Source organism: Kogia breviceps, chromosome 1 (assembly GCF_026419965.1).
Source record: "Kogia breviceps isolate mKogBre1 chromosome 1, mKogBre1 haplotype 1, whole genome shotgun sequence".
Taxonomy (NCBI): Eukaryota; Metazoa; Chordata; class Mammalia; order Artiodactyla; family Physeteridae; genus Kogia; species Kogia breviceps.
This window is the reverse complement of record NC_081310.1, coordinates 59344386-59362651: the sequence shown is the minus strand read 5'-3', so window position 1 is coordinate 59362651 and position 18266 is coordinate 59344386. Positions and strand designations below refer to the sequence as shown.

General features: G+C 39.8%; 1 protein-coding gene across 1 annotated transcript in view; it reads left to right on the top strand.

The window, feature by feature from the left end:
• Positions 1-8952, top strand: part of DTL (denticleless E3 ubiquitin protein ligase homolog) — a 38227-nt gene extending 29275 nt beyond the window's left edge. Inside the window, exons 13-16 of the mRNA XM_059076091.2 lie at positions 174-309; positions 5708-6540; positions 8370-8480; positions 8582-8952. Of these exons, the coding sequence (XP_058932074.1) occupies positions 174-309; positions 5708-6540; positions 8370-8468 (1068 nt within the window). The 3' untranslated portion in view covers positions 8469-8480; positions 8582-8952. The remainder of the gene's footprint in view (positions 1-173; positions 310-5707; positions 6541-8369; positions 8481-8581) is intronic.
• Positions 8953-18266: the final 9314 nt, after the last annotated feature.

Genomic DNA, 18266 nt, shown 5'->3' with positions numbered 1-18266 from the left:
TGATTCCTGAAAGCAAGGAATGAAAGTATCTGACCTTTCAGATAACATTTTCTATATCCTGTTACATCAGGCAGAATAATTCTCTAATCATGAGCCCTTAAGACATACCTGCTTTTTACTTTGTTGTGAATCTTTGATTGAAACTTATTAACTCCCTTCCTGGTTCTCTGTAGATTGCTACCTGCTCTGATGACAATACACTGAAAGTCTGGCGCTTGAATAGAGACTTGGAAGAGAAATCAGGAGGAGATAAACTCTCCATAGTGGGCTGGGCCTCTCAGAAGAAGAGAGAGGCGAGAGCTGACCTAGGTAAGGATCCCATGCATTTTTCTAAGTTTTTTAATGGTTTGATCAGTTTAGTTCTATAGTACAGATGGTGAGCTAGATTTGATCTTATTTTGGTATATTTTCAGAGGAAAGCACCGTCTCATTGACATTCTTTTTAATACATATTTTCTGAACACTACTATGTTTATCATCTACACAAGGCACTGGAAAACACCAGTAGATTTTTTTTTTTAAGTATCTGTTGAACATCTACTATGTTCTAGGCACTGTTCTAAGTTCCTGGGGATTCTGCAATAAACAAAAGATTCAAAATCCCAAAGATGTAAATGAAGCTTACATATTAGTGTGAGTCAGTAAACAAGTTAAAGAAGTAAAATTTGTCAGATTACAATATGCGGTTAGGGAAAAAGGACAGAAGGAATGAGAGAATAGCAAAGCATGCTGTTAAAATTTTAAATTAGGTACCCAGGGAGACCTCAATGAAAAGATGATATCTGAGTAAAAAAATTGAAGTAATGAAGTAGTAAGCTATATGGATATTTTAGAGAATGTTCTAGGCAGACAAAACAGCAAATGCAAAGGCCCTGAAGCAGGAGCAGGCCTGGCATATTTTGTGTTCCTCAAAGAGGCTAATGTAGCTGTAGTCCCTGTGGCTAAAGTGGGCAAAAGAGAAGAGGGGAATAGTAGTGGAAAATAAGGTTCTTGCACGATTTTGGCTTTTATTCTGACAGACAAAAAGCTGTTGGAGGGTTTTGAATAGAGAAGTGTATGATCTGACTTTTCTTAACTTGATCATTCTAACTTCTGTGTTGAAAACAAATTGTAAGGGGATCAGGGTAAAAGCTGCAAGCTAATTTTAAAACTCATTGAAATAACGCAGGAAGCAATGATGGTGACTTAGACCAAAGAGGTAGCAAATGGTAGGACAAAAAGTCTTCAAAATCTGGATATATTTACATGATGGAGCCAACAGAATGTGCTGTGGGATCAGATGTGGGACATAAGGGAGAGTTATCAAGGATAACTTCAGAATTTTTGGCTTGAGAAGCTAGAAGGGTGGAGTTGCTGTTAACCTATATAGGAATCACTGCAGGAGGAACAGGTTTGGGGGAGGGAACAGCTGGATATGTTGTTTGATATTATTAGACATCTAAATGGGGATGTCAGAGAGGTGGTTAGATGTTTAATTCTGCAATTTAGGGCTGGAGTTGTAAATTTGGGATTCATCATCATATAGTTAAAGGGTAGCTATAGATGGAAAAGAGAATAGGTCTGGGGTCTGAGCCTTGGAACATCCTAATATTTAGAAATTGGAGAGGTGAAGGAGCGGGTACAACCTGAGAAGTAAGAGAAAAACCAGGAGAGTATTGTGTAAACTAAGGAGAGAGGGATGAATTTGGTCAGATGTTTTTGGCATGCAATGTAAGATGAAGGCTAAAAACTGATCTATAGATTTGGCAGTGCGGGCAACCTTAGTGAGAGCAGTTTTTGGTGGCGTATTGGTGGCCTGATTAGTGTTGTTCAGGAGGATGGGAGAAGAGAAGGCTCTTTCAAGGAGTCTTCCTAGAAAGGAAAGAAGAGAGATGAAGTAGCTGAAGGAGGAAGCTGCGTCGAAGTTTGCTTTGGTTTTGTTTTTAATGAGAATATAGCATTTTGTGTGTAATTGAAAGGATCCTATAGTGAAGGGGAAAATCTATGCAGGGAAGTTTGCTGGACCAGTGTCCTCGAGTGAGGGGATGATATCTAATATACATGTTGAAGAGTAGTCCTTTGTCAGGGGTGTGGATAGTTCATTCATAGTAACCAGAAGGCAGAAATATAGGCACAGTGAAGGTAGGTGGATAAATGGGATGGTCAGAACTTGTGGAAGTTTCCATCTGTTCTAACAGCTTCTATTTTCTTAGATAGGAATGAGGATCATCAACTGAGAATAAGGATGAGGAGTGGAAGTGATAGAGATTTGAGGAGACAAAAGAAAGTCTGGAATAGTCAATAGAGAATAGAAGAGTAAATGGACCAGGGAAATATGATGTTGGGCATAGGAGTCAACCTAAGGCTAGCACTCATTCATTGAAAGTGAGCAGTCAGCATGGTTGTGCGTCTGCTGCACAGGTACAGGTACACTGTAGGTGGAAAGTTGGTTTTAACCAGTCATATGGTTTGTGGTTTTTTAAAAATTTTTTTCAGTAATTTAATATTTTATTTATTTATTTGTTTTTGGCTGTGTTGGGTCTTTGTTGCTGCACGCGGGCTTTCTCTAGTTGCGGTAGGCAGGGGCTACTCTTCGTTGCAGTGCGCAGGCTTCTCACTGCGGTGACTTTTCTTGTTACGGATCACGGTCTCTAGGTTCACAGGCTCTAGGCACCCAGGCTTCAGTAGTTGGGGCATGCAGGCTCAGTAGTTGTGGCTCACAGGCTCTAGAGTGCAGGCTCAGTAGTTGTGGCGCACGGGCTTAGTTGCTCCGCGGCATGTGGGATGTTCCCGGACCAGGGCTCGAACCTGTGTACCCTGCCTTGGCAGGTGGATTCTTAGCCACTGTGCCACGAGGGAAGCCCCTCTGCTGCCTTGTCTTTATATGTATTTTTTGCTCCCGAATTTTGAAAAACAAAAATAAATTATATGAGGAAAAAGCCATCAGCATCGCCACTACTCATGCACAATTTCAGTTAACATTTGAGTTATTTTTTGAGATTTTACTCCCTTATCCATAGAGATTTTCTTGTTAACAGAGTCATAGTTATACTACAGATATATTTGGATTTCTTGAGGATTTTTTTCACTGAACATGATATTCTAAGCCCTTTCCATGTTATCTTTTTAGCAAAACATTTTGAATCATCCCCTGGGTAAATGTTCCATAGTTTACCTAGCTATTCTATTGTAGTTGGATATTTTATTTCCAGTGTTTTGTGGGAAAAAATTTTTTTCTGAATTTAGGGTCCCCATCTCCCATTAAAATAGATTCCCAGAGGTGGAATTTCTGTGTTAATGACTATAAACATTTTAACATTTTTGATGAAAATTATGTTTCTTTTAACTAGGTGTTTTTGTTTTTTTAAGATTTTTTGATGTGGACCATTTTTAAAGTCTTTATTGAATTTGTCACAGTTTTGCTTCTGTTTTATGTTTTTTGGTTTTTTGGCCACGAGGCATGTGGGATCTTAGCTCCCCGAACAGGGATCGAACCTGCATCCCCTGCACTGGAAAGCGAAATCTTAATCACTAGACCACCAGGGAAGTCCCTAGCTAGATGTTTTTAGTGTGTCATTAATTTTCTTAGTTTTGGAAGTCAAGTCACAAAAAAGTTACATATGTTGACCAAATTTGTACCATATTAATAACATTTAGCCATTATTGAGTATTAGCACAGTTGTTCTAAGGACCTACTTGGATTATCTCGTTTAATTCCCCAAACAACCAAAACTGAAGCTCAAGGAACTTAGGCTTGCCTAAGATCACACAGCTGTGAAGTTATAGTAGAATCAGAGTTCAGACCCTTGCAGTCTGATTCTAAGCTCATGCTTGGAAGCACTTTGCAGTACTGCCTCCTTTAACCCAGCACAGCAAAGCAAAGTTCAGACTAAGCCTGGACCAGGAGTTAGACCTAGATTTCTCTGTCTCTGTGATGCTAGAGTTAACTCTGAAGAGCACTACAGAGCAACAACGTGACGCAAGGGCCAAATGCTGGTGCACTGGCCATTTGGCCCTGTAAGCCAACTTCCAGCAATGGATTGGCTGCTGCTAATCACACTGCCGTTTTGAAAATTATGTTCCTATGCTTTCCCAAGCTTCTAATTGCCACCCCAACCCTTCACTGCTGTCCTGGACTGCCTGTCTTCTCTTCTGGCCCTTCTAAGCTAGTAACTAGAAGGCTTTAAATCCCAAGGCATGGCCCCTTTTACCTTGTCGTACTTTTCCCAGTCAGCACCTGCTCTGTTGTTTACTATTCCTTCACTGTTTCAGCCAGAGATTTCATAGCACCGTCAGGGCGAATGGTTCTCTGCCTTGTCTGTGCATCATAGCCACTTGTGGAACTTTTTAAAAGTTTGTCTCCAGAAATTGTTCAGTAGGCCTGGGGTAGGGGCTAAGTACCTGTATTATTATAAAGCTCCACATTAAGTTCACTATGCAGCCAGATTGAGAACCTCTGGTCTAAGTATTACTAAGTGACAAAAATGATTATCTTAAAGAGAAGGAAACCTTACCTGTTCTATCTCAAGTGTTTGCTGTAGTCTTTTTTTTATAACTTTCTTTTTAATCTAGTTTTGGCTGTGTTGGGTCTTTGTTGCTGTGCCCAGACTTTCTCTAGTTGTGGCGAGAGGGTGCTGCTCTTCATTGCGGAGCACTGGCTCTAGGCGCGAGGGCTTCAGTAGTTGCGGCACACGGGCTCAGTAGTCGTGGCTCGCAGGCTCAGTAGTCGTGGTGCAAGGGCTTAGTTGCTCCACAGAATGTGGGATCTTCCTGGACCAGGGCTCGAACCCGTGTCCCCTGCATTGGCAGGTGGATTCTTAACCACTGCGCCACCAGGGAAGTCCCAGTTTATAAGAATTTGCCTGAAGTACTTGTCATTGCCTGTAAACAAGGGACAGGACACATAGAGAAAAGTTCTATCCACTATTTGATTTGCTTTACAGAGATCATGCATTGAGTTTCTGATATGTTCTTTGACATTCTTTGGCTTGTGGAAAATCATAAATTGTAAATTAAGGTGGAAAGCCACATGAGGCCTGATAACAAGTAATTGATGGAATTACTTCTTATGGAGATTAAAAACTATCTCCACTTAATAGATGTGGAAACCGAGGCAGAGGAGGTGAAAGATTGTACCAAGTCACATAGAGATTGTGCCAGATTGTAGACCTGTACGCTCCTTAGTGTGCGGTGCCTCTCTGCCCTGTGCTCAGAAGTATACACAGGAATGCTAATGGCAGCTTTACTTATGAAAACAAAATATCATTAACAACCCTAATGTCTTACTGTTACCTTAGGATACTTTGTAGCTGTTAAAAGTGATATAAATCTGTATTAATGTGGGAAATGTTCATGGTATGTTATGAAGCAGGTTACTAAATATTTGGTACATCATGGTCCCATTTTTGTATAGAAAAAGATGTATTCTATCACATGCACAAGTATAGAAAAAACACTAAAAGTGGTTCACTTGGATGCTATTAAATTTTTCTGTAATTTCTAGATTTTTACAAGTATGTGTTTTACAGCAGGGTGTTTGGGGGGCTGGCAGTTAGGAAAAGGGAAGGAAAATGCTAAAAGGGTCCAGTAAGAATCAAATGACTTATGTGATTTCCTCACTGGGAAATCAACCCCTGGATGATTAAGTTAGCTATAATTTTCCTTGATGAGGACTCAGGGATATTCTATGGCTTTCACTTCTGATTTTTGTGACCCTCTTCTTTTTCAGTAACAGTGACAAGTAGCCAGAGTACTCCTGCCAAAGCCCCCAGAGTAAAGAGCAGTCCATGCATTTCCTCCCCATCATCAGCAGCTTGTGCTCCAAGCTGTGCTGGAGACCTCCCTCTTCCTTCAAATACTGCCACATTCTCTCTTAAAACCCCTCCTGCCAAGACCCGATCTCCCATCAGCAGAAGAGGCTCCATGTCCTCTGTCTCTCCCAAGCCACCCTCATCTTTCAAGATGTCCATTAGAAACTGGATGACCCGAACACCTTCCTTATCACCACCCATTACTCCACCTGCTTCTGAGACCAAGATCATGTCTCCAAGAAAAGCCCTTATACCTGTGAGCCTGAAATCATCCCAAGCAGTGGCTTGCTCGGAGTCTAGAAATAGAGTAAAGAGGAGGCTAGACTCAAGTTGTCTGGAGAATGTGAAACAAAAGTGTGTAAAGAGTTGCAACTGTGTGACTGAGCTTGATGACCCAGTTGAAAAGCTTCATTTGGATCTGTGCTGCCTTGCTGGTAACCAGGAAGACCTTGGTAAGGACTCTCTAGGTCCTACCAAACCAAGCAAGATTGAAGGAACTAGTATGAGTGTCACAGAGCCTCCTTCTCCTGCCAGTCCTTATGCTTCAGAAGGCTGTGGAACACTACCTCTTCCTTTGGGATCTTGTGGAGAAGGCTCTGAAGTGGTAGGCAAAGAGAATAGCTCCCCAGAGAATAAAAACTGGTTATTGGCCATGGCAGCCAAACGGAAGGCTGAGAATTCGTCTCCACGAAGTCCATCATCCCAGACCCCCAACCCTAGGAGACAGAGTGGAAAGACTTCTCCAGGCCCGGTAAGTTGGCAGTGGTAGAAGATGCATTTCCCAGCTTGGCCAGGGTAGGCACAGATCTCTTCTCAGAAGTCAGAATGCTTTTTTTTTTTAAAGTAAATCTATTTATTCCTAGGATTGCCAGATTTAGCACATAAAAATGGAGGACAGATATTCTTGGGACATATTTATACTAAAAGTTTTTCATACTAAAAGTTATTTGTTGCTTGAAATTCAAATGTAGCTGGGTGTGTCCTGTATTTTATCTGGCAACCCTATTTACTTCCATTAAAATCCCATCTGTCAAGGTCCATACCCCTCAGCCCCATTGCCTGATTCATCAAAGCCTTCTTCATCCTCCAGGATATCAATTCAAAAATATCTTCCCTCTCCTTTGTTTGACATTATTCCCTCCCCTACCCCCCCAGCCCCTGCAACCTCTTTTTATAGATTCTCTCCCCTTTTTATAGACAAAACTGTAATTCATGGACAAGTTGCCAACATCCATAAATAGATTTTCAATATGTAATTACAGCTTATAATTATTTAAAATAAAGCAAAATTAAGATACTTATAAAGCAATTTAAGTGAAGAATCCTTCTAGATTTTTATGATTTTTCCCCAATCTTTTACGATCATCTTGCTCACCCCGGTATTTTTGGCAACTCACCTGTATCTGCCTTTTTTTAAACATTCAGTTTAACTTTACTTATCTTTTTATTTAACTTAGATAATTTCAAAAACAGATATTGCTGGCAGAAATAGCTTTGTGAACCTTGAAAAGCAAGTGACACATTATGGTGGAGGCAGAAGTAGCTGTGAGCATTGGGTGAGCTATGGGCACCAGTGAAAGGGAATAGAAAGCTTCTGCTACTCAGTTTGCAAGTTAAGGATGGAGGTGGGTTAAGGAAGTTTCTCCTGTAGTTCATAGTAGCTCTTTCTCTGTGTTAGGAAGAAGGTGGAAGAATGATTGAAACCCAATTTAGGAGTCATGATCGGTAACATCTGCCCATTTAAAGGGCAGAAGCTAGATAACCTTAGGCCAGTTCTAGTTTAATGTGTTCATATCCCCCTCCTACTGTCATGAAGCCTATCCCATAATTTTAGGAAAGATAATCTAGAAATATTTTAAAGATTACTTCAAACACAAATTCCAAGACCTGCTACAGAATATATTTTTTTAAAAAGCTGTAAGTAGTCTTCCCTTTCTTCTCTCAAAATTATCACTGTAGGTGATCTTTGCCCCTAGCTAAAATTCCTATTATTATAGGAATTTTATTTCAGGGAGCTGGTCTGAGCTATGTGTTAGCAGAAAAGCAATTTCAATAAAAAAAATTGTTTTCATGAATGTGTACACCTTAAAGGCTTTAAAAAATAGTGTGCTGGTCCAAGATATTTCTGGCTTTATAATTTCAATCTTTGAAGCTTAAGTTTCTTTAAAATGATTTTTTTCTTTCTGTACATGTTGATAATGTAGACTTCAGAAAAGGGTAGTATCTGCCATTTGAGTACCTATCTAGTTTGTTAATTTGGGAGGGTGATTTACTCACATATTTCAAAGAGGATGGTAATTGTAACCTCTTTGGTTCCTATTATGAGGCTTAACTGGTCAATATTCTGTTCACATGAAAAATCAGTTTCTTCCTTCCTTGCATGCTGCCTTAAATTTTTCTGTATTTAGTACAAATCAACCAAAAGAGACATTGCCATCAAAGTATTTGAGACAAATCTATCTGACTAAATAAGCAAATTTCTAGGCATCCTAACTTAAAATACCCTTAGTGATAACTTGCTGAGGTAACAGCTGAACTTTATCTTAGAAAATCTTTAGAATCTAAACTTTCTTCTTCTAGGTCACCATTACTCCCAGCTCCATGCGGAAAATCTGTACATATTTCCATAGAAAGTCCCAAGATGGCTACTGTAGTCCAGAACAGTCAACAGAATTATAGATTCTCATCTGAGTGAGTTAACTGAACTTTGACCCATTAAAACAAGATAAAAAATTCAACAGAGTGACTCTGTAACTCTGGTTTTAAGAAAGCTACCGTTTTTTCCTTTTTAGAGAAAATCCTTTCAACTGGTTCTACTGCCATGGTGTACGTGCAGCTTCCTCGGAATGAATGCTGTGTTTAAATTTCATAAAGTAAGTTTGTCACTGTGTAACATTTTGAATGAGTAGTCTTTACTTTTTAAATTATGCATCTTCTGTACAATAATGACATCCCATGTCACAGAGGCAAAAAAACAAGTGTTGTCTCTTGTTACTCTGAAACTTTCTGGGCACAGTGGAAAGTATCTGCGGGCCACAGCAGGAGGCCTGTCTGTGAAGGTCAGCTGCTGAAGAGGACCCTGGGTCTCTGCTGCTTCCAACAAATACAGTTTCATATAAAATATATATAATCTTTTCACTACATTTTTGTGGGTTTTTTTAAGTATGTGGTAAAATGTGATGTTTAGATAAGCAAATTTATATTGATTCAGTGTTAAAATACAATATCAAGTTAAAATCATCTTTATTTTAAAAGCAGTGATAAATATCAGCTCTTTAGAGAAACTTGGAGAACACTAGAAATGTTTGTCTTTTTTCCCCCCCATATATATCTCCCATATGAGATCTAAGGTTCTCATATTTTTACCAAGTAATCTACTATGTTTCCAAACCAACATCACGTTCTAGAAGAGGTTATAGTTTTTGCCATTTACTGGAGGAAGATGTTTATAGAATCAGTAGTCACTGAAGCTGGAGTTTGAATTCAGTCTTCAGTTCTCTAGGGGCTGCTACTTTTTTTAAAAAGAAGTCATCAGATTTTAAGAAAAAGTAATGATTTTTTATTGATATTTTTATAAAAGTAGGTAGTTCTTAACTGAAAATCCAGAACCTAAAGAGTAAATCTTGACTTTAACTTGATTTTTTGGATTCTCTTTATATATGAAAAAGCAATGATCTTCTAGTAGAGCCCTGAGCCAAACATCATGAAATTTTCCCTAGGTATTTAATATAGAGAGTGTACAGACTGACTCTCAGTTAATAATGTGCAAAATATCTTGTGTATCCCTTACCTTAACAGTTACGATCAATCAGCTTGAAATGAACCATTGTTTTACATTTTAGCCCTTTGTAACCTCATAGAAACAAGCTCCGTGTACTTTCTATGTACTATGTCCTCGGAAGGGAGTCCCCTTCCAATCATGAAACTTGATTCATTTTATCCACATCCCTGAGGACTGTGTAGACTTTATTCATACTTTTGTCATCATTTTAAAATCTATTCTTAATGATAACTCTTTAATTCCTTTGATTCTTATAAATGAAGGTGTAACAACAAGAACTGCATGGGTCAGTTAAGCATGGGTTCTCCTGGTTTTATCCAAGGAGAAAGGTGAATTATAGGAAAGCCACAGAAATGCTATTTTCAAAACAAAGTATGCCGTAGCATTAACTGAATATTTAAGAACTACTTATATTTGATGTTTGATTTTTGTGTGTTTGTGGGAAGGTGTTATTTATGACCAATACCTGCCAATAATGCAATCTATCTTTCTTGATTTGAAAGCCAGTGAGGAAAAGGATCCATGAAAAAGAGAACTAAAGTAGGTGGTTTTCTTCTTTGTGTCCCTGCTCATCTGACAGTTTCTGCTGAGTAAAATTGGGGATAAATGTGGCTTTCAGAAACTGTGCTGAGAGTCTACTGAGTGTAACATTCCCACTTGGAAAACTAGTACTTCAAATGGGTGCCAAAGGTCAAATGTAATGAGATAATAATTATCCCTGCTTGTGTCAGTGTCAGACTTTGAGCTGCTCCTGAATAATAAAGCCTTTTACCTTATCTGATGTTCTTTTCTGAGCTTTTGCATTAACCTAGAAGCAGTCTGTCTACACAAAAGAACTATAGCAGTAATCAAGAATCCCTTCTACTTGCTCATTGAATAAAATTTGTTTATTCCCAAGGACATGATCTAGTTCAGACTGAAAGAGGTTTTCATAAAATACGTCTTGCTTGATCAGACCTTGAGTGTTTAAGGTAGCTTGGATTACTTGATAAAGGAGGGTGGAGTGGTGTAATTCTTTTTCGAAACAAGTATTTCCAGCCCAAGCTTTTCTATTTGAATACACTCCAAACGCTATTGCTACAAAGCTGTATTAGAATTTCCGTTTGGCTGTTTCAATACAGGCCCTTAATTTACTTTTGCAAGGGTTGACTAATTAGTCCTTTAAAATGTCTCTTAATCTAGGCTGCACTTTCAGTTGGTGATAAATCAGAATCATGTGTAGCTTACCCCGTTGGTGTGGCAGAAGGCAGATTCAGCCCACCATCCCTATCCACAGCCTTAATAACTTAAAACTTTTAAGATTTTTGGGACACCCTGTGTAGGAGGCATTTTTTAAAACCTCAACTGTGCAATATGCATGTCTAGACATTACTTTTTTCTTTTTAAGTGTGTGTGTGTCTGTGTGTGTGTCTGTGTGAGTTGTTTTAACCCTCACCTTGAAATTAGCCAGTGGCAATGATCTTGTATAGGTCACAGCAGTTTAACATGCTTTTTGAGAGCCTGTTGTAGCCGACGCACTGCTGCTCTTAGGTCTGTTCTTCTGCTTTTCCTAGTCCCAAAAGGGACAGGACTTCCTTTCACACTGCTCTTAAAGCAAAGGACAAGCAGTCTCACAGAGAGAATCCATTCCACAGCTAGGTAGTGTGGGCAGCATTTTACAGATGTGCATCAGAAGAGAAACTGGGTGAGAATGTCGTACTAGAGTACCTGAGTTCTTGTCCTCCTTGTGCAGTTCAGCACAGGTGGTTTCTGCTTTGTAATTCTGTACAGGGCTGAATGCTGGCCCTGTTGAGCATCACACCGCTTCCCACACAGGTCTCCATAGGAGATCCTTTGCCTGCCCTTGGTTCGGATCATGCCACATCATGGATTAACCGGTTACGCATCATATTCCTAGGAATTGTGGAAAAACCTGCATTGTGCATGTGCTCTTTAGAGATTGTTTAGACGTTATAAGCAAGCCAAACAACATTTTGTTGGATGTGAAGTGAGTCAAATACTTCATTAGATCCAATGCCAGGAATACAAGCCCAGCTTGTTATAAGGGACCCACTTTGTCGTCTAAAGGGGTAGAAAAAACTGTTTTATTTCTGAGCTATGTTTCAGCGCATGCTAAAAAGTATAAGGGTTGTTAAAGAATTATGTAAAGTCAAGTCAGCCTTTAAAAAAAACATTAGGCAGCTTGTTTGGATCAGTATACCTACAGCAAGTTTTGTACAACACAAATGAGAGGTGTTATAGTATTAAAGCATAGGCTTATTCCATCCCCGAAGCTCATCCCTCCCACTTCCCTGCTAAGCTAGGAAAGAGGACTTCAAGGATATATAACCAGGTTCTCAATTTTGAATTTCAAAGGTTTAATATTCCATTTATACCCCATTTCTCTTTAATTCCCTTAACTTGCCACTTGCCCTTTCCCGTTTTGACATTCTAAATAATTCAAGCCATTTTGTAGAATATGAATAATAGCACATTTCAAATGCCTTTGATTGGAAGACATTCAATTCAGCCAATACATCCATCACCTGGAAGATGTTCAATTCAGCCAATACATCCATCACCTGGAAGATGTTCAATTCAGCCAACACTTATTTATTCACTCCTGCCAAGCCCTGTGTGAAGCACCTGGTCTGCAGAGTTCCTCCCTTTATTTTCAGTAGTCAAAGGAGTCACTTTATCTGTGGCGCTTCAATATGCTAAAGTCAGCATTTGAGGGAAACAGGCAAAGATCAGATTTTCATGTCCTTTGAATGAAGTTGTGAGCAGCTACGATGTAGCAAGTGCTGGCTAGATGCAGACTCTTCCCTCCAGGAACTTCATTCAACTGCCACTTAAAGCACCTTTAACTTTTCAAAGTAAAATGCTTTCCTCATGCATGTTTCATATGTTCTTTACAACACTGTAAATAACAGTTAAAAACATGATCTCTAGACTGCATATCTTTGAATTCCAGCCCTAGCTGTATGACCTTTGGCAAGTTCCTTAACCTCTCTGTGAATCAGTTTCCATGAAATGTGTGGTTATTACATGTACAGTTCTTAAGACAGTGCCTAAATAGCATGTAATAGCTTACATTTATTGAACGATTACTGTTAGCTATTATTCTTATAAGGTAGGGAGGGCAGGGGTTGTTAACCATATTTGATAAATGGACATAAAGGTTTAAGTAACTTCAGTTCTGACATTCCTGTTCCACTACAGTTGTGGTTCTCAGTTATGGGAACTAAATCAGAATCACCTGGGGAGGTTTGCCTGGGCCTCCAGTCTTAGCACTTTTCAAAAGGAGCAAATGGGCCTCTGGGAAAAAAAATCTCTATTTCCCCAGGTGTTTGAGATTCATGAATCTTTCTCACCAGGTGTACATGAAAATTACAGAGGTTATTTCATATATAGCCTCAGCCACTGTTTAAAGAGACTGTGTGGTTTGCAAATCTATATCCTGGACTCGAGTAAGCCAAAGACTTTGCTCACACAAAGTCCACCCTCCCTGGACTCTCAAGTAAGCCAAAGACTTTGCTAACACAAAGCCCACCCTCCTATTTCCTGACCGCTGCCCCCAGCTGCGCTACATTGTTTAAGATGTGTTCACCTTTAGGGAGGAAGCTGCTGCTGGGGGACCTTTAGAGCCAAGTCTTGATCACTTGTTAGGCTATTGTGTTCCCTGGCCAGTGAGTAGGCATATAAATAAGAGGTAAAGCTCAAAACAGGCCATGCTGCTGTATTAGTAGCTCTGATTTTGTAAGAAACTTAGAGTCAAACATTTGGTTGAGGAGTACTGTGTAAGTCTCTAGGTTCTTTCCCCTCACTTCAGTGAGATTCTTCCCTGGGCTCTTTTTCAATGCCAATAACACTTAGTGCCTTTATCTCATCAGTGCCAAAATACCAGCCACGAAGGTTTGACATTTTGGTGGACAAACCCAACACTGGGGTTTCATTTGGCATCTGAGTAACAAACTGTGTTGCCACTGCTGCTGTTCAAGACTGTGGTTTCCAATTACAAGGACTTATAGAATGTAGCATTCTCTTATTAGAAGTTGACACCTTCCTCTCCGAACAGTCCTCCATGCTGGACCCCTTCATCAGTTTGTGCCAGAGTTATCAATTCAGGTGAAGATGTAAAGGGCTGATTTTTTTTTTCTTTCTGTTAACAGCCTTACTTTTAAATCCAGAGTCTAAAAGTAATTATACAAGTGGGCCCTTCCCTATTATATTACCAGATAATATGTTATTGAAATAACAAACTATAAATAAACCATCTGGCCTTGCTATGCTGATACGAAGTTAGCACATACTGTCATACGTCACTCGATAATCATTCAGCACCAGTCTTTTCCTCTTTTTAATTTCTCTTCCACCTTTTCCCCATCACCTACAGTACACTAAAACACAATTTTCCAAGAATTATTTGAAAAGAAGCATAATAGGATTTATGACATGTAACTGTGAAATAATAGCAGTATAGGAACTGAAAAGTTAAAATTAAAATCCAGTAGGCATTTTTGCCCTGGTAGTGGGTCAATATTTGACCCAACAGTTAGTGTCTAGTTGGAAGTGCTACTTCCATAAAAGCCTTATTAGATTTTTCTAGCTCTATGTGGGAGTACAATTCCAAGTCCAAAAATCAATGTCTTCACAAAGAGGTTGACTAACAGACAAGTCGAAATGAATATTAATAACCTTTGAGTGGGGAAGAGAAATGATAAACATTTCTCAGCTCCCTAGTTAGGTAATGAGGTATTGGCCTTTAAGTGTTGCAGCTATAATTAAGTATCTGGTTTTGGAAAACTACCTCCTAAAACTAAGAAATGTAAGCAACAAAGTCTGGAATTATACATAGAATACCTGCAGAGCCAGGAAAATTAGAATGTGGTTTTTTGATGATTAAGAATGGTTTCTATTCCAGCCAACTCTCCTGTACAATAAATTGCACAAAGAGAGGATGCTGTTTAGAGCAGCTCGTTAACTCGAGTTATCCTGTGGTGTCCTCGTGCCTTCCTGTTTACTTTGACAGCATTTCTAATCCCATTCACTTTTTCATGGTACTTTGGCCAGCTGAACAGTAAATGAAGCCAGGGTTGTGAGTTGGATTCCCAAATGGCCTATTCACTTCACTCTGTTCTGTGGCCACAGGCAGCCTGTCACATGCCTCCCCTAGCAAGCCACCCCACAGAGGGGTGGCTAGAGTGCTTAGGCTCAGTATAAACAAACTCATAGTATGTACCCTCACTACACACATCCTGAAGGCATTCTGAATTCCTGTCTTTCCTCAGTTCTCCCTATCTGATGACCAATTTATAAACCTCTTTTAATCAAACTTATAGATTCTTTCATGTAATACACACAATAACCCAATAAGTGACTATAATTGTTATCTACATTTTGACAGATCCACATTTAGACAGAAACTAAAGCATGAAAGTTCAGTAGCTTGCCCAAGGACACATAGCCGACAAGTGGCAGCTTGTAGATTGGTCTGACTCAAAAGCCCACAGTACTAATTCCCATACTATAATAACTCACAGAAAGAAGCCTGTCCCTGGCCCTCTGTTAATCAAATATATGCTTTTATTTTGTGCACATTTGAAAGAGAACTCTCAAAATACTCCAAAGACATTTCCTACTTGAGTAATTAAAAAATTACTCTTTGGGAGAGGAAACCATTCTTAACTACAGGAGGAAGGTGATACACAGGTCGAGAAGCTTGAACCAATACTGATAACGTTATAAGAACACAAGAAGACTGACAAACAGGATCAAAAGCTAGAAAAACAGGAACAAAGGCACAGAAGTTAAAATTCTTTAGGAAAGAAAAAGTGGAATAAAGCTTGCCCACGAATATAAGGGAGAGAATGAAGGATGAAGATGAGGATACACATACCCTATGACCCAACAATTCTACCCCTGTGCCCTAGGGAAACTCACATGCACTGGGCATGTGTACAGGGATGTTCATAGCACATTGTTTATACCGGCCAAAAGCTGGGAACAACCCAAGTGTCCATCTATCTACAGTAGAATGGATAAACTGGGATACTCATAACAGAAGACTATGAAAAAGAATGAACTAGCTACACATGACAATGAATGAATGTTAGAATGTTGAACAAAAGAAGCAAGAACAAAGGAATGCATACAGTATGATTCCTTTCAAATCAAGTGTTAATAAATGGGATACTGAACTAGTATTTGAGGGATACATATACTGATGGTAAGAGGCAAAACAAAGATGATTATTACATTAAATAAAGACAGTTGTTCCCTCTGGAGGGTTGTGCTTGGGGAAATAATACATGGGGGGGCTTCCTAGGTTATGGCAAGTCTCTGTCTCTTGCTCTTGGTGGTGACATGCTTGTCTGCTCTGATTATACCTTGCATTTATGTTTTATGTACTTTTCTGTATATGTTTTATGATTCACAATGTTTAAAGGAATGAAGATGAGATCTCTAGAGAAGGCAGGCAAGAGGTGGGGATGGAGAAATTCTAGATAGACTGGATAATAACAATTAATAATAACAGTTTTTCAAAGGGGATGAGTTACTAGGGGAGCCCGTAGGATCTTCTTGATACTTTCCATGGAAAAACCAAAATCCCCTGTTTCCTCAAAGCAGAAGGATGAACTAAATTGCTTCTACATATACTGTCAGGATTCAGTATATTATTTCAGTTTAAAAGAAAAGAACTGAGCCTTCAGCAAACAGTGCAATGGCTCAAACATGGGGTTGGGGTTTTCATAACTGGGATTAAGCCAAAAGTTAGCGGGGGGAACTGACAGTGGGAGGGAATCCTGCAGCACTGCCAGCACTGCAGCCTTTAGCTGCCTAAAAACTCCACGCTGTATACATTTCTTCCTTTCTCCTTCTTTTGCACTCTTGTATTTTCTTTCTCTTCCCAAGGTGGGTCATCAAATCAAGACAGAAATGGGCCATAGAAATCAGATTCTTATTTTAAAGGTGTAGAAACTGGCCTGGGGAAGTTAACTAGTTTGACCAACATCACAAAACTAGATAGAGTCAGAATCCATTCTGGTCCCACCTTCTTTGCATCCCAGTCCTACTCATCTGTTAGCTATTCCTCCAAATAATGTACTATCCCGCCTTTGTTCAAGGTGTCTCCTCTGCCTGCAATAGTTTTTAACACCTTATGTCTGCCTTTAAAGTCCTCGCTTTTTAAGGTCTAGTTCAAACACCCCTCTCTTCCTATAGGAAGTATTCACAGATTTTCCTAATTAAATCTTCCTTCCATTCAACCCCATAGTGCCTTGTTTAAACACTAAATAGTGCTTATCACATTTGTCTTAGAATTATTGGGTTGGCCAAAAAGTTCGTTTGGGTTTTTCCATAAGATGTTACAGAAACACCCGAATGAACTTTTTTGGCCAACCCAATATTTCTCTATTTCCACCACTAGATTATCCTGTCCTAGATGTCAAACTGGCCTTACTCATTTCTGCATACCCAGTGTTATGCTAGAGCTGGCTCATACTCATGAAAGCCAATTATTAGATATTCAAGAATTTTGTGAACTGGTTGTTAAAATGTTGGTAGCCTGAAATCAGTCTGGTGAGAGTATTTATACCATGGAATAGACAAAAGCTACAAATCAGGGCCTTTTTTTTCCCCAGAGAGCCAGCTTATCAGCACATCCGGGCCCATTTCCCACTGTCACCATCAACCCCTGTGCTTGCTATAGTGCCCAGTAGAGCAGTTGCAAAAAGCATGAGGAAGGGAACCAGTGAAAGTGCAGACCAAAATGTAAAGAGAATTCAAAAAGCGTCTGCTCAGTAGCCCAGGGAAGAGAATTCTTTGAGAACTGGGTAGCTAACTGCTGCTCAGAAGTTTATGATAAGGCCAGCACATCTTTGTTCTTCTCCAGAGCTATTTCAGTAGCATGATAGGGATGAAAGATGGCTGGGAATGAAAAAATAGGGGTGGTTAGGAAATAGGCAGTAAGGGTAGATTCCTTTCAAGAAAAAGCAGTCTTTCTCCTATTAAACAGCTATTTGCTAAACACCTACTATGTGTCGGGCATTGCACTAAACAAAGATGATAGGACCTGCCGTCAAGCTGCTCACAGACTCCTCAGGCAGACAACAAGAGAACAAAACACAACGTGATAAGGTCTCTGATCAAGGCATGATGTGCGGACTGTGGGGCACATCCAGCTGAGCCTGGGCATCCAAGGAAGGTTTTATACAGAAGCTGACTCTGAGCTGAGCCCTAGAGAAGAAAAAAAAATTCCAGATAGTAAGTGAAGAAAGGGCATTCCTCATAACAGAAGTAGCACAATAGCATGAACAATGGTTTGAGGGTGTGAGAAGGAGTGACCGTTGGAGGAACTGTAAGTATAGATGATTCCAGTTTCCCCCTAAGTCTGGAGCACAGGGAGCACATAAAGAACAGCAGGAGATGTGGCAGTGGAGGTTAGCAGGGGTCGGGGCATAAAAGCCCCCACTGTGCCACTATATGGAGTTTGGACTTTATCTGGAAGGCACTAGACAGCCACTGAATGACTAGGCAGGAGGCAAACACAATCTGGTTTTTATTTTAGAAAGATGATTCTGGTAGCAGTGTGGGAAGTAGATTGGTAAGGAGCCAGGCTTCAGGCAGTCGACCCCGTTAGGAGGTGACTGCACTAATCCCAGCACTAAAGGCAATGAACCTGAAGGAAGCAATGGCAGTGCAGACTAGAGGATAGT